At 41.9% G+C, this 25,527-nt stretch overlaps 1 protein-coding gene across 1 annotated transcript in view; it reads right to left on the reverse strand.

Moving 5' to 3' along the window:
- Nucleotides 1-13,788, reverse strand: part of LOC120536651 — a 52,605-nt gene extending 38,817 nt beyond the window's left edge. Inside the window, exon 1 of the mRNA XM_039765079.1 lies at nt 13,520-13,788. Coding sequence (XP_039621013.1) covers nt 13,520-13,595 — 76 coding nt within the window. The 5' untranslated portion in view covers nt 13,596-13,788. The remainder of the gene's footprint in view (nt 1-13,519) is intronic.
- Nucleotides 13,789-25,527: the final 11,739 nt, after the last annotated feature.

The raw sequence follows: 25,527 nt of genomic DNA on the forward strand, positions 1-25,527 counted from the left end.
TTTAAATTCTCCATTTGAACTGCTGCTAAAACCTCATGCTGGCATCTAGACGACATCTCAAGACTCCAGACTTTATGAGACAAAATTCTGTCAGGCCTTCATGTCTTCCAGCCGACGTTACTGCAGTTAGATTTCCTATTTACCAGTCTGGATCGACACGCACATGATGCTTCTCCAGACTAGACTTGCACCCCGTGTCATGACCACATAATCGTTCAGCTGGCAGCCTTCCACTGGTTTCCTGTCTGGTGCTGAATAATTTTCTGGATCCGACGATTGACTTACAAAGCCTCAGCTTCTAATACCAGACAATCCTGTCTACATTTCTTATAAGCAGCGTGACAGCTTATCGCCCCGAGAGAATCTTTTATGTTGTTTCTAATTTACTGACCAACCTCCTTGACCCTCAGTGCCTTTACACACGCTTAAAAACTTGGCTATTCTTAGAATCCTGGTTTCTAAAATTCCATGTATACACTAATTCTAGCTTTTGGTACTGGATTAATAGTCTCTGAGAAATGTGGTTAACATGTAAACCCTTACATGTGGTCATGTAAACCCTTAACCGGGTTGCAATTAAGGATTTTGTTGTCCGTGCACTTTGCTCACCTGCTTAACATCACCCATGCATTCATCAGTCACAGGCAGAAGATACATTTCCATAGACAAATGCTTGGGCGATTGCACTATTGCGTCTCCTAGTTGAAATAATCTGTCTCAATATTTCAGAATTTATGTTGATGAACGCCTCAGCGGCACAATTTTGCGAGCAGTACTGTAAAGGCCGATTTATACTTCTGAATGGACACTGTATCATAGCCTGTGTCGTCTACGGTGTAACTAAGGCGCATCTTCTCAAAAATGTGGCAACGCATCGCATCGGCACAAACCCCACGCAGAGCCCTATGGCTCTGATTGGCCAGTTTGGTAACTACCGTACGTATATTCTGAAATGCAATTCTGTTAATCTTCTGGTCTGGAAGTCAACAAATGTATGAAAAAGAGAAACAATGTGAGGGAGAAATACGTTCTTCTATGGAAGAAAATGTGGCCTTGTAAAGGATCATTAACTTTTCTGGCGTGCTACAAACACGGCCAGCTAACGTAAACTGCTTTGGAAAGTGTTGTCTACACACACAGCTATGGCATATTCTCATGAATCAGCCTTTACACATAAAAAGTAATATGTATTAAGTAGTCCGATTGCTTTTTTAAGTAACGAGTAGTCTAAGGCAATACTAATCTTATTGAAATAAATTTATATGTGCTGTTATCATTGCAGCAGCACTGTGGAAATGAGGCCAAAAGCACCGTATCGGTATGCCACTCCTTTTGCACAGCCAATCAGAAGAGCCTGTTGCATGCAATCCGGTAACAGAATCCTATAAATGCCTACGCCTACGATTGTTATTTTTGTTCATTTCTGTTTATTTTGCTGTCTCTGGACAAAAAAGGGCCGACCCAGTAGGCACCCAAAATGTCCACGTTGCATTCTGAGCTGTCATTCCCACACCCGGCCGTACTTGCTATTTGCTATAGATGTGCTGAAACAGTGCGATCAGGTGATGCGGTGACCAGTGCAAATCAACAGGGGCTCAGGTCGAGGATCTGAAACACGGGGAATGGTCTCCTCTAGACTTTTTTGCATAAGGGCATGGATATTTGAGGAGTTAACCAAAAGACAATGATTATATTTTTTATATTATGCACATTAAAGAACCATCAACAACAAATCAAATCAAATTAATAATATATTGAAGAATTATTATAAAAGTAAAGTTGAATAAATTGGACTCTGCAGCTGCATGAATAAAAAAGTATCACGTCCGGGTAGCGGAAATAGCTCAAAAGTTGAGAGAAATGTACGTGTTGTACCTAATACTTGTATGCAAAATTTGGCTGACCTAAGTGAAAGCGTACTCAAGTTATTGTGTTTACACACACAGACACACACACACTCATACACACATGGACTCAGGGAGCTCTAAAACATTGAGAATCATCAAAATCTCGAAATCAAATTTTTTGAACGATTACAATACTTTCCCTACGAGAAAGTAACACAGACTCACGGAGGTCTAAAACATAGAGATTCATCAAAGCCTCCAAATCGAATTTTTGGGCAATTCCAATACTTTCTCTACACTTCGTATACGAGAAAGTTAAAAGGCATAGACATAATTTATTTCTCAAGTAGGACTAAATGTGTTTTTATAAATCACAAGAGAATTATTACGGGCTTCATGCTTGGTTTTTGGAGTCACGGTGATCTATGATGACGTTTAACTCTTTTTCGTGCAGTTTAGTGACGTCGAAGTGTTTTGCTAAAGGAGAACTCCAGATGGTTACTCTCGCCTTTTCTAAGAAACAATCTTTCTGCCTTAACCGGGTTGCTCACCTTATCCTTATAAACACACTCACTCCGATTTGTTCAGCTCAGTGGTTGCACACGTTCTGTAATTTCATCAAAGTTCTTTTGACCTCCTCCTCATATGATAAGGGACTCAATGAAATGTCAGATACAGAATGAAGCTTTTCTGTTGACATACATGACTGTCAGATCTGAGACGTTTATCAGATAAGGTGTCCCTATGAAGCTCTCCGTGAACATTTATTTAAGTTTTTATGGCTCTTGCTTTATTACCCCAGCGTGGAGGCCCCATCAGCAGGAATATTTAAAGCTGCACACCTGCCGCTTCTTGTTTCCTGTGTCTCTGACATGGACTCTAGTGTTATTGCTGGGCTCCAGTTGCTTTCATTTCTATTGAATCCTTTGCATCCGTGCTGTATTCTCATTTTTAGATACTGCTTCTGCACTCTTCAAAAAAAATAGTCCTATAATGACACTTGACTAGACTGTGGGTTTTGTTGGAACTTAACTTTTATGTACTTTGATAATCATGTAAGTATTATTTCAGAGCTGTTTGTTATAATAAACAGTATCCATCCATCCATGTTCTACCACTTTTCCATGTCTTGGTCGTGTGGGAAGCGATCTAAGAAAAAGATGCCCAGACATCTCTTTTTGATGCCCAGATGTCTTTAATTATAAACCTCACGACCATAGATGAGGACAGGAAAGTATATCGACCTGTAAATCGACAGCTTTGCTTTTTGCCTCAGCTCCCTCTTCACCATCACCAACCATTACAACGTCTGCAACATGGCGGACACCTCTCCAATCCACCTGTCAATCTCCCGCTCCCTTCTTCCATCACTCATGAACAAGACCCTGAGATACTTAAACAGCACCTCATCTCTGACCTGGAGAGGGCACACCACCCTCTTCTGCCTGAGGACCATGACCTCGGGCTTGGAGATGCTGATCCTCATCCCGACTGCTCCTCACTCGGCCACAAACCACCCCAGTGCATTTCTGAGGTCGCAGCCTGATGAAGCCAACAGAGCCACAACATCTGCAAAAATCAGAGTTGCAATCCTGAGGTCACCGAACTGGACGCTCTCCACTCCTTCACTGAGCCTAAAAATGTTGTCCTTTAAAAATTATGAAGAGAATCGGTGACAAAGAGGTAACCCTGGCAGAGCACTCATTGCACCAAGAGTTTATTACATTAAATTATTCACCCATAGTACATTGAGTTAAGGTGCTCTGATTTGGCTAATTAACGATTGCTGTTTTAATGAAAAATAAAGGAAACCTCTTTGTATTTGGGGTGAATGGTAAACTCCTGTAGGTGGAGATATAAAGATACTCAGGCCTGTAAGCAGCTCAGTTTGTGAATCTAGAGAGACAGAGAAATAAAAAGATACATAAGACGGAAGTGACAACATGTTTCACCATTATTGTGAGTAGAAAGGACAGCATGTGGGTCGGTACAGAAACATCTGGAAGTTTATTATTTATTTTATAAATGTCACTTGCACTAAACCAGAGGTTCCCAATGCGTCGATCGCGATCGACCAGCAGATCGCACAGGTAGTGCAGGTAGATCGCGTTGCATTCAAAAAAGATTTTTTTTAAACGTTAGTCTATCATATATCCTCTCTATGGCATTTGCCTCTTGATCGACATACAGGGCGGCCAGTCTGAGATCTCTTCTCTTCTAACACAATGGTCATCCCGCACTCACGATCAAACGTGTGAGCTACTACAAAACTCCGGCAATCTAAGTGATCTAGTTAGCCTTCCAATTTATATCGACTAAAGAAGGGATTTAAAAAACAAAAATGTTTGGTGAGGGTATGGGCTGGATGTGGAACTGGAAGAGGAGTTTTTTCTCACAATGTCACAATCGAAGTGCGTTTGTCTGATCTGTCAATCTATCATTGCTATTCCAAAGAAGGAAAATGTGGAAAGGCATTTTCGAACTGTTCGTAAAAACTACGAAACTGATGTCCTTCCAAAAAGCGATCTGAGAAAAAGAAAGAAGAGGGAACTAAAATTGCAGTTAATCGGACAACCGTCATTTTTCACTCGGCTGAATACAAAAGCTCCTTGACTGCATTATTCGGCTCTACTTATTTATGCGAGTCAGCCTTTTCCCACATGACGATTATTAAATCAAAATACTGTAGTGACCATAAATGTATTGAATTGTTATTGTGCCATAAAGGTTATTCAGTTATGCAAGGTACGACAACATACATTTTATGTATACAGTATACTCAGTATATCCATCCATTTTCTAACCCGCTGAATCCGAACACAGGGTCACGGGGGTCTGCTGGAGCCAATCCCAGCCAACACAGGGCACCAGGCAGGAATCAATCCTGGATAGGGTGCCAACCCACTGCAGGACACACACACAAACACCTAGCACACACTAGGGCCAATCTAGAATTGCCAATCCACCTAACCAGCATGTCTTTGGACTGTGGGAGGAAACCCACGCAGACACGGGGAGAACATGCAAACTCCATGCAGGGAGGACCCAGGAAGCGAACCCAGGTCCCCTAACTGCGAGGCAGCAGCACTACCACTGTACCACCGTGCCGCCCATACTCAGTATATATATATATAATTTTGAATGTAGGTAGATCATTTCAACCTGGCCAATTTAAAAGTAGCTCGCAAGCCGAAAAAGTGTGGGCACCCCTGCACTAAACCACCATTGCAGTTGTGTCATCCTTTACAGGGACTTTGGACCTAACACAACTTCACTTATGGTGGCAGCGGTGGGATTGACCAGCCATATAAGACTTACTGTATAAACAATGGAGAGAAGAACATGAACCTTGCTCACAGATATAGAAACAAGAAGTAGAGAAAGAAGAGGATGAGATATGGGACCCTGTCACCGAAGACGAGTTTGAAAGGTCAGCCCCCCCCACCCACTAGTTTTCCACAATCTCAGTCAATAGTATTTGCACCTTTGCCAGTGTAAGAAACAAGGATGGTGTTGGCATTAATGAGAGGCTTTCCTCAGAGCCTTATATTTACAAAGAACAATTTCATTCTGGGAAGAGGCCTTTGAAATGTGTGAACAAAACAGAAACCTTTAAAGTCTTGAATGCTGGATTAAGAAAACTTGAACTTTGCCCGTGTTATTGTTGGCAGTAGGAGTCCTTTTAAATTCAGAAACCCAGTGGGATTTCACAAATCTGTTATTGTCTGTTTGTGGCTATTTATGGGGTCTGTGGTGTTTCTAAATAAATCAGAAACTCTTTCTGGAACCTTCATATGGACGGTTCTCATGGCATCTGTGGCATCGCTCTGAAGAACTACTTTGGCCTCTTTATTGTTAGTAGTGTTATAGTGCCTGTGTTCTGACTTTTATTTGTATAACATTATTAATTTTCTTCTACTCACTGCTATTGTGATCACATACCATAACATACCATCTTCTAACTCCTCTTAATTCTGAGCAGGGTCACAGGGGGCTGCAGCCCATGTCTTGTGGTCACAGCTGGTCTGTCAAACACCTTTGGTGCATTCAGTTAATGGTGATATATTAATTTATGAACCAGCAATTGAGTGGACGCTGCTTCTGTTATTGTCGTGAGCACCTTCTGAGTGTGGTCTGTGTGTTCTCCCAGTCGTCTTCAGGGTTAGTGTACAAGAGGACAGATTGATATATCTACGTGTGTGTGTGTGTTTCAAGGTGTGCTCCAGTGGCCTGCTGCCTCCTTCTGTTTTTCCCTCTTGTTGTATTACTGGAAGTAGCAGGAAAAGCTCTGCCATCAGTAATACAGGACAACTTTCATCTGAAGCTCTTGCTGTGACTTCTGTAATTCTGCAGTTATGTAACACTAGAATTACAGTTTTTACTTCTTCATTCCCATGGACCAGCTGAGGCTACCCACTTCCAGTATTGTTGTGAACCTGAGTTTCCTTAACACAACAATTCCAAGAAAATGACTCACAATGTCCACTAGAGGGGGGAAAACTGTCACACCCTGGTTAGTAATGAAAATCGTTATAAATAAAGGATCTATTACTATGAAAATGATCAGTGACACAAAAATAACCTCTGAAGTGCACAAAAGCAAAAGGAGTTGACTTAAACAGCAAAACAGTCAATGTAGAAATCCCAGGAATGACCAAAAAACACAGCGCAAAGGTAAAAAAAATCCAGAAAAATCAATGATCAAAAAAGAAGCAATAAACACCATAGAAGTCACCAGTGCCAGCACATTCAATGAACCGCAGGGGACTGTGGAATTTATTCAGCCTTTTTGGAGTTAATTAATGGTGATAGGCAAGAGGCCCCACCCTTTTGGGGTAGCACACACACAAAACACAAGGTTCTTGCGAAAAGATACATAGATGCTGTCACGCACGAGCGAGAAGATAGCAGCTAAAAAACTGTGCGGAAACCACAAGGCAGGGGGTGACGACGGTGTACTAACCGATCTCTTTTATTTGAACAGGAAAGACGCGAAAACACCACCGTTACTTGAAGTCCCTGACGCTTCCGGGTTCCCTTATTTCCTCCAGTCCTCCTTGATGATGCCACGCATCCCAAGATCCCCAGCGCCTCCTTTCCCATTTTTTTCCCATTTCCGTTCCCACCTCATAAATGCTCAGTGTTGTCTCCCATTCAATGTCTGTGTTGCAGTTTTTGTGCACTGACCGTGATTTCAGTCCTTTTGATCTACAGTATACAGGGATGGATTCCCCAACCCTTAAATTAATATTGTATTCTTGTGCTTCTTTTACAACGCATATGAAATAAAGCTTTGATGGCAGTGGTCGGGTGTCCGAACATAACAAGTATAACTATGGCACAAAAAACTGTGTTTCCTCATTCGGTTTTGACAGGTGGAATTGCATGGCTACTTCTAGATCTCTTAGAGAAGATTGGGTCTAATTCTAATAAGACTGCACCGGGCCTGTTACACTTACTATACAATATAATACAATTTATTTTTTGTACAGTCCAAAATCACACAAGAAGTGCCACAATGGGCTTTGACAGGCCCTGCCTCTTGACAGCCCCCCATCCTTGACACTCTAAGAAGAAAAGGAAAAACTCCCAAAAAAAAACCCTTGTAGGGAAAAAATGGAAGAAACCTCCAGAAAGGTTAGGTTGGGTAGGTTGGGCATGCAGTGGATGTCAAAAAGAAGGGGGTCAATACAATATGATACATAGAACAGGACAAATCCTCAATAAAGCATAAAAATTTTAGAAGTACGGAGCAGAATTTAACAGTAGATGATATCCCGTAATATTATTTGGATTTGTTAGAGTCCTGCAGACCTCAGTCATCAAGCTGCCTCCCCCTATTGGCCGTTCCACAGCTGAGAAATCGCTGGGCCAGCCAATCCGGTGAAAGTACCCCTCTACCCCACGATTCCTGTGATCCTCCATCAGAGATGACTTTACCTTAGGCAGGCAGAACAACTTCAGTGTATGGATCTGGCGATCGATCGATCATCTAAATTTGTTTACATGGAGCTATAAATTCATCGGTGCCTCACAACAAGGAAGATGGACCTGCATGGAGTTGGCATGCTCTCCCCATGTGAGTTTGGGTTTCCTCCGAATGCTCCCGGTTTCCTCCCAAAGTCGAAAGACAAAGCCCGTGTTGACTATATTGTTGTTGACAAAATGTACTTCATATAGCGCATTGCACCAAGCTGATCGAAAGTCCATGTAGGTCAGCTGGATTGGTGATGCCAAATTGATGTGTGTGTGTGTGTCTGTGTATGTGTGTTCGGTCCACAATGGGCTGTGCCTATAGAAGCAGGCAGGCACGGGCACCCTTAGCCCCAGAGAAGGCACTCGGAGTCTCAGGAAAGGCAGCAGAATCAAGATTTACTGTACGGCGCACATACAGGCCCACCAGAGATGCAATGAGCGAGCAGCCATGGGCAGTTTTACATTTATGACAGATCTTATCTCGCAAGACATTATTCATCCTCATCTGACTCCTATCATTTTACTGCTCTAATCTTACCTCCAATTAATTCTGCCAACATTTCTTAGCTGAAGGGGCGTCAAACCCCTCTCTGTCCATCATATCTGTCTGACAAGGCCTATCCTTACTCCCTACTAGCTAATTTACAGCCCAGGAGTTCCCATCCCCTCTCTAAGCGAGGGGCTCCTCCTTCTCCAGCTCTCCTTCACATCTAACCTTTGCCTTAATGAACTATTGGTGGTTTGTAGCTCATACAGAATAATTAAAATATGTAGGTGTAAATCTTTTTTAATCCTAACTCTTACATCTTAACGCTTAGTAAAAACAGAGTGTCTACTTTTCTCATTTGCTTATAAGACTTTTCCAATATGTAGAGATTACCAATTTTAAGAATCCGTTTTTCTGTACGCCCTGTCCAAGTGTCGTTCCTGCCTGGTGCCCGATGCTTCATGGGATTGACGGCAATCCCCCATGATCCTGCTCGGTAGGGTATATAGTAGGTTGGAAAAAGATGGATGGATAGAAGAATTGAGGCATTCAAGGGCTGAGTGGAAATCAAACCCAAGCGCTTTAACTGCAGTAGCAGTGGAAAAATTCTGTAGACGTCCATGAGTTTGCAATTCATAAATTAGGCAAGTGTTCAGGAAGCGCTCACTGGCCTCGGTCCCTCAGCTTGAACACGTACTGCACATTACACACACACACACACACACACACACAACCTCAAAACTGATTAATCCAGTTCTGTGCCAATCACAGCAGCACTGGGCACACAGCAGGAAAAAAGCCTACAGATTTCATCTTATTTCTCCAAAATGTAATATTATTGATGAATATGTTGCTCTAATATTATTAATACTAAAAGTGATACAGTTTACTTCATGTGGTGCACTTCACAAGCAAGTCAAGCAGTGTTGTTAATTTATGCATTTCTGCTATTGGAGCACATGCAGGTTAAATGGCTTATCAGGGCTCCGTCTCCCCATGAACGGGTGCCACACAACTGTTTGCTCTTAGCTTCAGGGGACTTTCAAGTCCCAGCCTGCATGTTCTCCCATTGTCTTTGTAGGATTTTGCTCTTTTCCTCTGCTTTTTCCTCCCACATCCCAAAGCTGTGCTTCTTAAAGTGGCTGGTCAGGAATGAGTGAGCGAACCCTTTGTTGAACTGCCATTCCTTTCAGGCTCAGTGTCAACATGGGTGTACCCTGAGATGAACTGGCATCCTATATGGGGGAGTCTTTCTGTTGAGCACAGTGCTGAGTTGAGAGTGCATCATAATGAACTGGCATCCAATCGGGGTATTGAGCTCAGTACCTCATTTTGAATCCTGATATGGAGGTGAGTACTGACATTATATACCCCATAATGAACTGCCACCCCATACAGAGTGAGTTCTTGTATTGAGCTCAGTGCTGACATTAGTGTACCCCGTAATGGACTGGTGCCCCATCTGGGGTGGGTCCTGGTATTGAGGTCAGTGCTGACAACTGTGTACTTCGCAATGACGTGGTGTCCCATTTACAGTGGGTGCTGACTTGAGTGTACCCCTTAATGAACTGGTGTCCCATTCATTTTGAGTCCTGGTATGGAGCTCAGTACTGACGTTAGTATACCCCGTAATGAACTGCCATCCCATACAGGGTGAGTTCTTGTATTGAGATCAGGGCTGCCATGTACCCTGTAATGGACTGGAGCCCCATCTGGAGTGGTTCCTGGTGTTGAGCTCCATGACTGTACCCCGTAATGGACTGGTGCCTCAACTGGGGTTAGTCCTGGTATTGAGCTCCATGGCTGTACCCCATAATGGACTGGTGTCCCATCCATTGCCATGTGCTCAGTGCTGACATCTTTGTACCTCGTAATGAGCTGGCGTCCTGTCTACAGTGGGTCCTCGTACTGACGTCAATGCTGACTTGAGTGTACCCGAGAATGAACTGGTGACCCATTCATTTTGAGTCCCCATATGGAGCTTAGTACTGATGCTAGTGTACCCCGTAATGAACTGCCATCCCATGCAGGGTGGGTTCTTGTATTGAGATCAGGGCTGCCATGTACCCTGTAATGGACTGGAGCCCCATCTGGGGTGGGTCCTGGTATTGAGCTCCATGACTGTACCCCGTAATGGACTGGGGTCTCATCCATTGCCATGTGCTCCGTGCTGACTTTTTGGTTGTGCTGTGCAGGTTATGGACTGATGTGTCATAATAATTGTTTAACAGGGAAATGGAGCAATGAGCTCCAGGCAATTCCAGTTGATTTTCAGATTTTTCTCTGACATTTGTGAGTCATTGTTCCAAAGAATGTAATTTTCTTAAGTAGCTGAAGAAGTGAGAATCATGGAAGCTAATGAACACCAGAGCCAAGAGAAAGGCTGACACCTGATCCCCATATGTGTTCTGATCTTATTATCTTATTATTAGTGAGGAGCACAAAGGCAGCCATTCATTAAAGGGAATAATCCTGTGGGTAAAGGAGACCTCTTGGAATTTCCAGTCTGATTAGTTCAAAGGTAGACATTTAGGTGTTGGCTGCCAGTCAGACAATGAAATCCTGGTAGCTTCAGCTTAAGCCACGAGACGTTTTGTGACAGCAGCATCGGTGTTGTTCAGCACTCAGAGCCGAGTGGAAGCTATAAATGTAATGGCCGGCATGCAGCTGTCCACATCAGTGGTGCTCATTTGGCTTCATGTCAACTTGGCTTTTGTTAAGGTGTTGGATTAGCTATCGAGTAAAAGAGGATCCAGAAATATCATAGGAAACTGCAGAAAATCTGAATTTCTAGTTAAGAAGTGTAATGCTGTGTGTGGCTTGAGGACCCCTGCATAGGCAGGCAGTGTGACGTGGAGGTTATGACTTTGGACCCCAAAACCTGAGGTTCTGAGTTCAAATCCCACTACTGACACTAAGTAACTTTTACCTGCCTGCACCCCAACAAAAGGACCAAAAGTACCTCAAACGTCATAAGTTACCTTAGATAATGGTGTCAGCCTAATGGTATATCATTTAGATCTTAATTTAAATGATGCCCTTAAGAGTGTGAGCCATCATAAACGCACTATAAACAGGATTTTTAATACACAGTCAGTCAACACCAACGCATGGCGAACTATGGTACCGATTACCCCCACCAAATCTGAAACCTCTGACGGGGTCGTCTGAAGTAAATGGCAACTTTTGACACTGCAAACCTGCACTTAGGATGAGGAGTTCTGACCTCACGTGAAAATCTGAAAGGGTGGCATTGTCACCTCACGGCTCTGAGGACTCCCAGCCTGGTCACTTGTGCTTGGCAGATTCGGAACGTTCTCTTCGTGTCCATGTTGGTTTTCTACAGGTGTGCAGATATTTATAATAGTCTGCCTTATTTGAATTGTGCGAGTGATTGTGGTTCTGCACTCCTAAAAATGAAGGTTTCTTTCTGCCCTTTCTACTGGGTTGTGTGGTCCCATTTGCTTGACAAAAAGTCATTTCATTCCAAGAAGAGTCCTTTGCCTATGAAGTTCTCCCTTTGAGCTTTGAAAAAGATTCAGTTCACGTGTTTTTGATCTGATGGTCCTACTTGGTGGCCTAGTAGACATTAAAGCTTTCTGTTTTCTCCACATATTAGGAACTTTTTAAAAAGCCCAAGGAGCCAACTTCATATGCAATAAACAGGTGCTTGTTCAAAAAGCGGACGCCATCAGTATACACCAGGGTTCAACTTTAAGATTAGGCACCCTTACACTATTTTAAGATCATAGGAACCTAATCTAAATTTTAAAGCTAGATAGATAGATAGATAGATAGATAGATAGATAGATAGATAGATAGATAGATAGATAGATAGATAGATAGATAGATAGATAGATAGATACTTTATTAATCCCAAGGGGAAATTCACATACTCCAGCAGCAGCATACATAAAGAACAATATTAAACCCTGGTGTACTTGGCCTTACCCTTACGAACCTTAAGTTCAGGATTTGTAGTAGTGGCTTTTGGCGTCCGCTTTTTGAACCCCAAATAAACATTTACCAAACTTAAACAATTATTTGTCAAACAGTGAAAATGCTGCTACAGAACCACTATTTGTAAGATTGTAGATCTTTAAAATGTTCTGCTCTTTTCATTAGTTCTCCCTGCAGGGTAACCCTCACCCTAACCCTAATCCAAAAAATTCTCATGTTTCTGATACAAAGTCAAATGAAGGGATCGACATTTGGGTTTAAAAGTGTGGCACCCGCAAGTTTAATTGGTGTTAGTTTAAGCTGTCATACTTTATCCACGTGTAAATTTATGTAGGACAGCTCCGCTGAAATTCCACTGTGCTGAGTAATGCCAGAGGTTAAGCAACCCACATAGCTCTGCCACTGCGATGCCATCCCGAACACTTAAGCCATTCACAAAATTTCAACACCTTTAGATGGAGCCTGACACGCGAGAGCCAAATCTCAACCCTTCTGATCCAAGAGGAGCCCCCCAGTGTAAAGTCTGGTGCGATCTTTCGTGGTCTTGCATCAGCTATAAACCTGGTCGCGCGCGTCTATCTGCACATAGAGAATGTGTTCCAAAGCGGAGATCCCATTAACGCGATTTGTCTTTTATCCTCCATCCGATCCAAATATATTGAGAACAGACAATAGGACGGCGCACACGTTACAGGATTTTAACTTCATTACCAACGTGCTCTGAAAATTGCGGTGACCTAATTCAGCATTCGGCTCAAACTCAGAGCTGCGTGTTTATCTGGCTGGACCGCGCGTCTTCTCTGAGGCTACCGATTTAACTTCCAAATCCACGTGCACTCATCCCACCAGGAGACGGCATTTGTCGCATCTTTGGCTTTCCTTGCTTTCATTTTATTGATTTCATTTTTGCCGTTGAAATTAGTAGAAGAAGAAGTTTGGTCAGTATGGTCAGAGTGGTTACGCCAGCGAGTGCCCACATCTGAACCCGAATCGGCTTGATGGAATCGCGACCGAGGTGTGGAAATTAAGATTAGCGGAGAAGTTCTGAAGTGTCAGTACAGAGCAGAGCCGGAACGATTTGAGGAATATAATATAATATAATATAATATAATATAATATAATATAATATACAGGTAAAACAGCCGCGATTTCACTCGAAAGTTATCATCAACATTAAGTAGGGGGATACAAAAATCCACCCTGCCGCTTCATCCAGACTCCTTCAGATACCGAAAACGTGTGTTTTTACCTGTGCTTGTCTCGGCTACAGTCATCCCAGTTAAAACCACCGAAAGTAGCAGGCAGCACACAAATCTGAGGTCCATCCCTGCCTTTGGCTTTCCAGCTCAGCTCTCTCGCGGCTCTCGGCTCTCCTCACAAAGGCACCCTTGTTCCTCCGGCGGGCTGTTTTGAGTTATTAAGTGACTCAGTTTTGGAGTCCGTCTTGTTTTAAAAATGCTCCACCCACAGCGCCGCGTGAGTCATTTAGGAAGCGGCGGATCCTGTACTGTAAACGATCACATCTAAACACGCTCTCATATATGCTGGCCGCGTGCACTCGGGCGCGCTCTCGCCGTCACACAAACACGCTGAGCGGCAAGAGAACCACAGGCTCATTCGCAAGTAATTCATGGTTTCCGCCCGCTTCATTATGAGTGCACGTTGATTGCGATATTAATCTCGTTTCCTTTCTCTTGTGTTTCTAATGAATTATTATTCTATTTCTTCTACCTAGGTGATCAATTATTGTAAACGGGACATCCAGGAAAAAGTGTTAAACAACAACAAAAAGGAAACTGGAAGAAACAAGTTTATTAAATTGCCAGTAGATCGATGGAATGCGTCCGTTAAAAAGTAATAAAAATAGAAGAAGGCTGAAGCATGCAGCAGTCCGCCGTTCAGTCCAGAAATAAACCCTCGGTGTCTATAGGACCTGCAGCCAGGAAGTCAGAAACAGTCGGAGAGCCATTGTGCCCATAAGTAAGGCTCAAGATCTTCCCGATTTGCTTCAGGAGGCAGCACTGAAAGTTCAAATATGGGGTTCAACTTCGTCCGTAAGCCGAATCACGGATCTCGTCAGCGTTTCACCGGTCACGACTGAAGCTTTATCGCGTTCCTTCGGTGTTCGGATGGCCGGTTTCGTTGCTTATTTGTTCTAGTGCTACGTTAAAGAAGGGTCAAATACATAGAAAGGGCATCAAGCAGAAGCACAGGCAGCCTCTTTCTGAAAAAAAACAACGAGGAAGTAGGCAATAGAGAATCTGAAAGAAACAGCAGTCACACCTTCATACACTTTTATAGTTAAACATATTATTTCACAGAAGTTAAAACAGATGTACTGAAAGATTCCTGTAAGTGTCATTAATAATGGGTTAAACATTACATTCCTTCACCTATCCTTAATAAGCTTTAATTACACATAATTAGTTTCAACAGCTTCTTCTAGCCAGTTTTGATTGCAGTGACAGATTTTGATACCGTGAGTGCCACATAGGACAGCACAGGCATTCTGGTGACAGCATGACATTGGGACCAAATGGAAGGTGCCAGGGGTTGGAATTAAACCTGCAGGGGCTAATTGGGAATTAGAGTCCAGAAATGCTGTCCTGTCAGGGTCCCTGAGTGCCTCAAGGTGAAGTGCTGACGGATGAGAACTACCCTGGTTCTCAAACAACTCCCCACAAGTCATGCCGAGTCACCAGAAACCATTCTAGAACCAGAATAAAAGGAGTAGGGGGGTGGAGGGCAAAACTCAACTGGAGGTGGAAAGAGAGGACAATTGATTTGTTTGTATGATTGTTGGCTGTAATTAGTTGCACAAAGTTCTTGGTAGATTAAAAATTCATTATTTGAACACAAGACTGTGTTAGGAATTATTGGGTCTGGGGCTCAGTGGTGTCCCCTACTGGTCGCAACACTCACTGAAGAACTTCTGAGGAACACTTGTACACCTGCTTATCCATGCCATATCTATTCAACCAATCAGGTGGCAGCAGCACAAAGCATCAAATCATGCAGCCACAGGTTAAGGAGCTTCAGTCCATGTTCACAACTGACATCAGAATGGGGTCAAATGTGATCTCCGTGATGTGGACCTTGGCATGATTGTATGGTGCCTGACAGGCTGGTTTGAGTATTTCACACACAACAGTCTCTAGAGTTTACTCGGAATGGTGCAAAACCCAATAACATCCAGTGAGCAGCAGTACTGTGGATGGAAATGCTTTGTTGATGAGAGATGTCAGAGGAGAATTGCCAGACTGGCTACGGTAACTCTGATAACCACTTTGCACAACTGCTGTGAGCAGACAAGCATCTGAGAATGCACTCCACATTGAACCTTGAGGTGTATAACATCAGAAGGCCATGTCGGGTTACACTCAAAGCTGAGGCTGCGGTGGGCACAGACTCACCAAAACGGGACTGGAAAAACTTAGCCTGGTCTCATGAATATCGATTTAAGCTGAGGCACACAGATGGTCGGGGCAGAATTTGGTGGACACCAGCAACACAAATCCTTTGTAGGATTTGTGAGGAATCTCTGTTTCACCTTCCAGCTGGTAAGATAAAAATACGACAGGAGTCTATAATAAATAAGTCAGTTCCTCTGTTGTGAGTCAGACTTTGCAATAACCAATTTTTCAATGATTAACCCAAACAACAAACCAAATAATATTATTTACTTATAATGTAAGGAGAACAGACGATGGGTATATGCAAGTATATACTGCACACTGGTATATATGTATATAGATTTATAAATGAAGGACAATAACAAACAACATAAAACGTAAATGCCAATAGGGACTCTGCTCTGTTGTGCCCTTGAGCAAGGCCCTTAACCTATAATTGCTGAGCGCTTTGAGTAGTGAGAAAAGAGTTATATAAATGCAAAGAATTTAATTTATTTATTTAAAACATACATTTGCGCTAGCTTAGTTGATTTGTTTCTCTCTCACAGAAAAAGGCACATAACTTTTAAATTCTGATCTTTCAATTTAGTTGGGCAAGTTCTTTAGCTAGTTATTAAGTTTCTATTGCTTGCACTATGAAGGAATGTTTCCAACATCTCATGGAATCCATGCCATATGGAATTAAGGCTGTTTTGAAGGGAAAAGGAGGCCCTGCCTAGTACTGATGTAGTCTTCCTAATTATTTGCTCTGAGAATGTATAACAAAAGCAGCCCATATCACCTCATTGTTCCAGTCTGTTTGCTTCTCATTTTATATGAAAGGAGCTGTACAAGTAATTGATAGATAGATAGATAGATAGATAGATAGATAGATAGATAGATAGATAGATAGATAGATAGATAGATAGATAGATAGATAGATAGATAGATATTAATTTTAGTATAGTCGGCAAGATCATAAAATTACATAGATATTTATAACTGCTTCTGACAAGATTGGTATAGAGAGATTCAAAGTCATACATTTTTTGCATTCATTCATTCTGATTCATTTTAGGTGGTGCTTTTAATGTATTAACTGGACATCTGTTTTTATTCTTTCTTAGCTCTTCTCTAGACTTTTAATTTCTCAGAAATTAAACAACAATATCTGTATATATTGGCCACATTGGTGGCACAGTGGTTAGTGTTAGAGTCTCATGTGTCCAAGTTGATGTTCTCCCTGTGTCTGCATTGCTCTGACTATTCTCTAGGTCAACAGATAAATAGATGGTGAAAGACCAGGTTCTTTCCTTAATATACATTTTTAGTTAAGTTCAATGTTTTAGATATTGTAAGTTGTTGCTTAAGGGCGGCATCGTGGTGCAGTGGTAGTGCTGCCACCTCGCAGTTACTCCCTGTGTGGAGTTTGCATGTTCTCCCCGTGTCTGCGTGGGTTTCCTCCGGGTGCTCTGGTTTCCTCCCACAGTCCAAAGACATGCAGGTTAGGTGCACTGGCGATCCTAAATTGTCCCTAATGTGTGCTTGGTGTGTGGGTGTGCGTGTGTGTGCCCTGCGGTGGGCTGGCACCCTGCCTGGGGTTTGTTTCCTGCCTTGCACCCTGTGTTGGCTGGGATTGGCTCCAGGAGACCCTCATGACCCTGTAATTAGGATATAGCAGGTTGGATAATGGGTGGATGGATGGAAGTTGTTGCTTAATGCATTAAGTAAAGAACATTATTTTCATTTTCTTGTTCCATTTTGTAAAACTTAGCAGTGATATTTTTTATAGCATGCAGTTTGAAGTCATCAAACTTAACATTATTTTGACAGAAAAAATTATTCTAATAATAGATTGACTAATCAATCGATCCCTATGACAAGTCACTAACAGATTTCAGTCCCACTTTTCTATCAAATCTTGGTTAGATGGATATTCCATATATCTGTCTCTTAAACCCTTTGTATAGATAAGTAGTAAAAGAAGTATTGGATCGATTTTTTAAATTTCACTTTATAATTTTGCCAATCCATACTCTTTGGATATTGACATTTCAATTTCATACAGGCCCCCCACTTCATCTTCACCTTGTTCTTCTTTTAGACATTATGAGTTGTAATGGCTGACCCCTTACCCAGACAGGCCACTACACTACCAAGAATATTCCTTGGATCACCTGAGGCTTCCTGCTCTAATAACAAGCCGTACTCCTTACAAGTTGTCCTTTTTCTCCCCACGAATAAATAACCAGAAAACAATAGACAGGAATGTAAAATCAAACACGGATATATTGTAAATGATAGATATAAATATTCAATAACGTAGATATGTGCGCGCAAAACACCACTATCCCAAAAACACCAGTGACTAATTACTGTATAAAAACACGAATAGCCTAAACCCTAAACAATAAATTAAAACACATAACACAAATACAAACACAGATTAGGTAAACCCAATGACTGAAATGTGGTGAAAAATAAGTCCAAAATAAATTCTGGCAGTATTGATACTGGCCGTAACGTTATTGTGATCCTTCCCGAAAACAAAACAACCTCACCGTGAAAGTCCTGGCAATGGCTGGGATGAATCAGAGCCCCGGGGTTCCTCTGTGCTGACTGTCGTGATGATGAATCAGATGTTGAAAAAGCAAGCAGTGGGCTAAAGCAATGATTGGCAGTGATGAGTTGATAAATGAATGGTTAAATTGTCTTCTTTTCGCTCCTTGATTTCTCTCTCTCTCTCCCTCTCCTCTTCATTCCCCTTTGCTTTTTGCTCCTATTTTTTAAATACGCAATGTCCCGGATGTATCAGGTGAGTTTGACAGGCAATTTCCGTCTCGGGGCTGCGGTCTCTCTCCATCATCCTTTCCCCTTTTCATTTATGGGGACAACATTCACTGACGCACATATAACGGACAGTAAACGGGAAGATGAAACAAAATGCACTCAGCACAAACATAGCACATACTATTATAATGTAGCCCCACTACAGAGTTAAGGTTAACATTGAAGTGCTCACTTAAATACAATAGAGTTCTTTGATAATATAAAGAATAAAATGTTTTTCTTAGCACAACTGAAATACAGTTTAATTTGCTCAAACTGTATTAAGAGTCACACTTAATAATAATTTAAACCTTCTTCATTCTGTCATTTCTACAGTTTGGGCCTCCTGATGATTAATACGGAGTATCACTGACTTAGTGACGGACGTCCAGTGAATGACTGAATGATGCCAGCACTTGATTTTGGCAGAAGCCCATTTGGCAGAAGTCGTGTGTCTGTGGTCACAGTGACAAAACAAACTGGGAGAAACAAAGGAGGACGTCCATCAGGGCTAAATAGCTGACAGCAGATTGACTAAAGTGTTCTCTTTTGCCATTTTGAGTCACACTTTCTCTACAAGAGGCACTTGCAACAACCCAATATGAAATCTAACTTATCATATTTGTTCACACGGGTAACTGTAAAGCTTTATTAGCTAGACATTCAAATTTTTGTTTTTAAATAATTATAGCACCTTATTGTCACAAATTTAACAGTCACTTTAAAACCAATGTGGCCTGTGGAGGTTTCTTCTAAACAGCAGGAAAGTGTTCTGCCCTGATACTAACAGATTTAATTTTAAACTTTCTTTATTGTTAATTTTATGAAGGGCAGCAAACTTCAACATCTATACTATCTGCTATACGTCTAAAGTGGCACACCTGGATATAAATCCCTTGTCCAATCTGTGTGAGGGTGACATGTTGTCCCCATGCATGTGTAGTTTTTACCTCCAGGTATTCTGCTTTTATTCAGAACAGCATGATATGACAGTGGTGGCGCCCACCCAGTGCTTTGTACCCAATGCTGCCTGGCGGCGGGGGGAATCCTGCTCCCTGTGGCCCTAATATTTAATGAAGTGGTTTCAGATAATGGATGGACAGGTGGCACACTTTTTATTTATCATGGTGTCTATAAATTTTATTACTACTACTACTACTACTATTATTATTATTATTATTATTATTAATAACAATAATAATAATAATAATAATAATCAGAAGAAGAAGAAGAAAATGTAGTGAACTTGCATCTATTCTTAGTTTGATAAATACTACAATACTGCTACTACTACTACTACTACTGCTACTACTACTACTACTACTACTACTAATAATAATAATAATAATAATAATAATAATCAGAATAATGATGATAAAAATCTGCACCGAATTTATCTCTAATCATTCATGAAAGAGATGGCTGTAATAATATTAACATATATAACATATAATATTAACTTATATAACATATAATATTGTAACAATGCTGACAGGTTCCATCAGCCAAGGGTGAGTCACCCAAGTATGAGCTGGCATTACATAACCAGTGATAGGGGCGCCTATATACAAGCCTACAAAGTCACCTGCTTTTCCATCTAGTGCGATAGATGAAGTGAGTAGTCCTTTTAAGGTTAGTGAGCCACCTCAGAGAGCCATTGCGACGATCGGCACTGACACTACAATACTAATACTATTATGAATGCTAATATTTCTATTACTACTTCTGCCACTACTACTACTAATAATGATTTCAGTGTGTAGTTAGAACGCTCCTTTGGTGTCTACCTCTGAAAGTGTTCAAGGCAGCGCCCAATAGGAGGAGAACCATGGCCGGCCCAGAACACACTGGACTGATTGGCTTTCACCAGGTCATCCATCCATCCATCCATTCTCTAACCCGCTGAATCCAAATACATGGTCACGGGGGTCTGCCAGAGCCAATCCCAGGGCACAAGGCAGGAACCAATCCTGGGTAGGGTGCCAACCCACCACAGGACACACACAAACACACCCACACACCAAGCACACACTAGGGCCAATTTAGAATCATGGGAGGAAACCAGAGCGCCCGGAGGAAACCCACGCAGACATGGGGAGAACATGCAAACTCCACACAGGGAGGACCCGGGAAGCGAAACCGGGTCTCCTAACTGCGAGGCAGCAGCACTACCACTGCGCCACCGTGCCGCCCTCACCAGGTCATGTCTGAGAATTTCCCAGGAAGTCCTAGAAAAAGATACAGAGGGCAGTGTGGCCTGGAGAGCCCAGCACAGTGTTATGGAGCAGACAGAAAATGATGATAGCAACATCAAATGCTAAGAATCGATGGTGGACTAGTATCCAAATCAAGTTCAGTTCTTATCTTGTACTTTGCTGTCCAAATGTCATGTTCATTTGAAGGCCATACTAGCTGCTTGTGTAATATTTTTAGGTATGACCGGGAACATCCAGTGTTGCATCACCTTGTACAGTTTAGCTTGTTATGTACTGTAATTTAATCATTATCAACTGTGAATATCGTAATGGAGATAATTCTGTCGCACCATATGATTCAATTATATCATCTTAACCTTTTTGTTTTTTTTACGCAGTAGCTGACTGTAGTGCATTAGTGTGACATTTGTGTCCTTCTGTGACAGGAGCTAAACTTATTTAGTTGAAAAGAGAGTATGCAACATGTGAACTTAATTCAATTATCCATACTGAAGTTGTTTAATCCAGTTCAGGGCCGTGTCACTGTTTTGTCTTCGTAGGTGACCCTGCTCTCCTGTTTATACTCCTTATTACACAGACCTTAGCGAAACACCCCAAATGTCATACAAAAGCCATCGCATGTTACACCACCTTTCATATGTGTGACCCCCAGGAAATCAAAGTACCACAAAGGGCTGAAGAAAAAATTACACATGTACTCAATCACTGCTTAAAAGAAGATTTCCATTCATGACTAAATATATGCAAAATAAAAAAAATGTGTCGGTTAGCAATAACACCAATTCAGACCAAGTGAGCATATCATCTTGTGTCCATATGCTTACTTCAAGGTGGCTGTCTGCCTTATTAGTGTCTGGCCCACATTGGTCTTTGATCCAGCAAACCATCTGCATGGGGCCAGGAAGCATGGCCTGTCTAAATAGGGCCACAGAGAGAGATGGAAAATGGCAGAGATAGGTAGAGAGAGAGTGAGAGAGAGAGAGAGAGAGAGAGAGAAGAGAGAGAGAGAGAGAGAGAGAGAGAGAGAGAGAGAGAGAGAGAGAGAGAGAGAGAGAGAGACAGAGAGAAGAGAGAGAGAGAGAGAGAGAGAGAGAGAGAGAGAGAGAGAGAGAGAGAGAGAGAGAGAGAGAGAGAAAGACAGAGAGAGGGAAAGATTAGCTGGCCAGTCAGTTCCTGTTTTTTAGCTGGTAAGTACAACAAAGGTGTCTAAAATATTCACTTTTTCATAACTTTATATTTTAATCATAATATTCTTACACCTTCCTCTTAACAGACTATCTATCTATCTATCTATCTATCTATCTATCTATCTATCTATCTATCTATCTATCTATCTATCTATCTATCTATCTATCTATCTATCTATTATATAGTGCCTTTCTCATCTATCTATCTATCTATCTATTGTATTGCATCCTTCATCTATCTATCTATCTATCTATCTATCTATCTATCTATCTATCTATCTATCTATCTGCAGTGGACCTGCATGCTGCCCAGGGCTGGTTCCTTCCTGTCTTTTGCCTTGTGATGGTGGGATATAACCCTGAAGTGGAGTAACGATATTTTATAAATGTTATGCTGTGTTATAAATGTCACTGAGCTCCAGTAGTTCTGTTCTCAAATCAGCTTATTTAGATCAGTCGCCAATCTAACTTCTCATTCTGACTGTGGTGTTTGTTCTTTTCTTAATTATCTCTTAATGGTGTCCCTTGGCGCAGTGCTGTGTGGAAGTTTTACTTGGTGGCTTTCACAGGCAGGGTGTCCCCAGTGGCCAGCACACTGAACTGTAATTCTCAGAGTTTTCCTTTGACTCCTCTATTTCCATAGCTCACCTATACTCCTCCTTAGAAGTCGAGATAAGCTACATATTATATTCGTGAACATGTAATGGAATGGCTTTCAAGACAGAAGGGCACTGTGTTAAACAAAGGACTACAGTATTTTGATTAACACATTTTACGTGTTTCTTGTTCCGACTAAATAATCGACAGACAGTCATTTATTTGTTCCTCTGTTTTTTGGACATGATAAACCTGGGTTCCACAGTGTCCTTTAAGTTCCCATAAATTGTTCAAATGTGCCGAGCGAGTTATTTTGAACAGAAAAAGAGGGCTAAACATTTCAGTAGAAAGCGTATGCGTTTACTTTGTAACATGTAGCGCATTGCGTCACAGTAAAATCCCTCTGACCCCTGACTGCCCTCATGCAAACTGTGACAGCTGAACGCAGAGCTCTCCTCAGACGTCTCCTGAGCTGTGCAGTCATTTCTGCACTGCTGTGCTCTTGTGTGTCACATCCACCCGTTTCCATGGTTACTAGTCTGGTATCACATTGTAACCTTCTTTGTTTAGCGTTTTGTATGGTAAGGCAGGATGTCAGTGGCAAGACAAAAATGAAAATGAATGAATTGCCATCGTCAGGAGATGATCATCAGATTCCTTTAGTTGTAGTGAACCAGAGATGTTTGGTTTAACCCAGAAATATCTTAGAGAAATGAGTCCAATCTGCTGCTCTGAACAGACATGTAAGTAAGAATTTCATCATGTTGAGGAGGCTTCATGGTGAACGGGACTTAGCTTGTACCTTAAAAACATCCATTAGGTGTCCAGTCCTTTTAAAAGTGTTCTCAAGTCCTGTGATGACTAAATAGCTGATGATTTTGATGACATTTTGTATTCCTAAGAATTACTTGTGAATGATTTGAAATCATTTCAGTTTTTTTTTTACACAGTGCCCCCTGACTCACCAGTATGAGAAAACCCCCACATATGATGTGATTTGACTTGTCTTGCTGTCTTCTTGTTTTGCTGGATTTGGGGTAACTCCCCCCATGTTTGTCTTTCTAATTGTTAGCCCATTTTGACCAACTTTTGTGCAGGAAATTACACCCTTATGATAAAAAGTAAACCAATAGGTGTCTTCAGCAAGACTGATCAGTTTTCTCAAAACTTAAAAAAAAGGGGGATTGGTCGTTTTATACTATTTTGAGTTTGCTGATTATAAATATAACCAAACTGATGGTATTTGATTTTTACTAGTGGTCCCAGCCCCTTTTATAGCCACATATGATGTGATTCGACTTCTCTTGCTGTCTTGTTATGCAAGACATTGAGCTTTTTGGGATTCCCCCCATGTTTGTCTTTCTAAGTTTTAGCTTATATTGACCATATTTGCTGATTGTAAACATGACCAGATTGTTGGTATTTGATATTTACTGGTGGTCCAAGCCCCTCTTATAGCCACTCCAAGAAGGTGTAAAATGACGGATTTCAAATGTTAGCATGAGGGCTATCTTTTTAGACTATTTCAAGGTCAGTGATTATGAATTTGAGGTTATTTTTGAGTTTTTATCCTTTACTTGGGGTCTGTCCCTCTATGGACCTCTACCCGAGTGTGAAAAATGACAAATATCTATTAAAATCGAGAATATATTTTAAGCATATACAGTGGAGCCTTGGGTCACAACCATAATTCATTGCAAAACCCAAAGTAATTTCCCCCATAGGATTGTATGTAAATACAATTAATCTGTTCCAGACCGTATGAGCTGTATGTAAATATATTTTCTTTAAAGATTTTTAAGCACAAAAATAGTTAATTATACCATAGAATGCACAGTGTAATAGTAAATTAATGTAAAAACATTGAATAACACTGAGACAAACACCCAGGCTCCCTGCTCAGCTGCACACGAGCCTGCGCTCTCTCTCTCTCTCGCTCTCTCTCTCGCTCGCTCTCTCTCTCTCTCTCTCTCTCTCTCTCTCTCTCTCTCTCTTGCTCTCTCTCTCTCACTCTCTCGCTCTCTCTCTTGCTCGCTCTCTCTCTCTCGCTCTCTCTCGCTCTCTCTCACTCGCTCTCAGTCTCTCTCTCTCTCTTTCACTTGCTCTCTTTCTCACTCTCTCGCTCTCTCTCTCTCTCGCTCTCTCTCTCTTTCACTTGCTCTCTCTCGCTCTCTCTCTCTCTCTCTCACTCTCTCCCTCTCTCTTTCACTTGCTCTCTCTCACTCTCTCTCTCTCTCTCACTCTCTCCCTCTCACTTTCACTTGCTCTCTCTCTCTTGCTCTCACTCGCTCCTCTCTCTCTCTCTCTCTCTCCTGCTTCCTGCCTTCTCCTGCAACCTCCCGTTCTTTCCTGTTCTCTTCTTTTCTCCTTTTGCTGACTTGCGCTTCTATTTATGAAGAGGCGTGGTAGTCGTGGCAATCAGCAGCTCTTGGGAACAATTACGGATGCGGACCGCTTCTCACCTGTTCACTTAGGTGAGAAACACCCATATCACGAACTCCTCAGGAACTGCTTCGGCCACACACCACCACGCCGCCAAGCCGCGAGTGCGGGGATTATTTATTAAAACTGGCCTTTTTGACGGGAGCTGTGGACCCGCTATACCACAGGAGAAAGCTGGGTTGAGAGGAGGTTACAGTTTTGAGGGAGAGTCCCTCTGCGTGATGCACCGAGAACAATGTACAGTACAGGGAGAGACTGAACACGTGCGGAAATCATTGGCACGTACGAACTGGAAGGGAAACTGGCTTGTTCGTCACTTGACTGTGTGGTCATGAACAGATGCAAAAGTTTGGTAAACGTTTTGGTCGTACCCCGATTTGTACGTGTTCAGAGACGTTGGTGAACTGTAGGTTCCACTGTAAACTGAATATGTGATGTGACTCTTCTTGTTTATTATGTACTTCTACCTCATGAAGTAAATCATTTCATTCCTTATGAACACCCAAATTACAGCGGCTTACGCTATGTCAGACACTTTTCTTAAATATCTCACTGAGTTGGTCTGTGGTCCCGCTTGGTTCTAAAAATCCACAA

This window comes from Polypterus senegalus, chromosome 10, assembly GCF_016835505.1.
Source record: "Polypterus senegalus isolate Bchr_013 chromosome 10, ASM1683550v1, whole genome shotgun sequence".
Taxonomy (NCBI): domain Eukaryota; kingdom Metazoa; phylum Chordata; class Cladistia; order Polypteriformes; family Polypteridae; genus Polypterus; species Polypterus senegalus.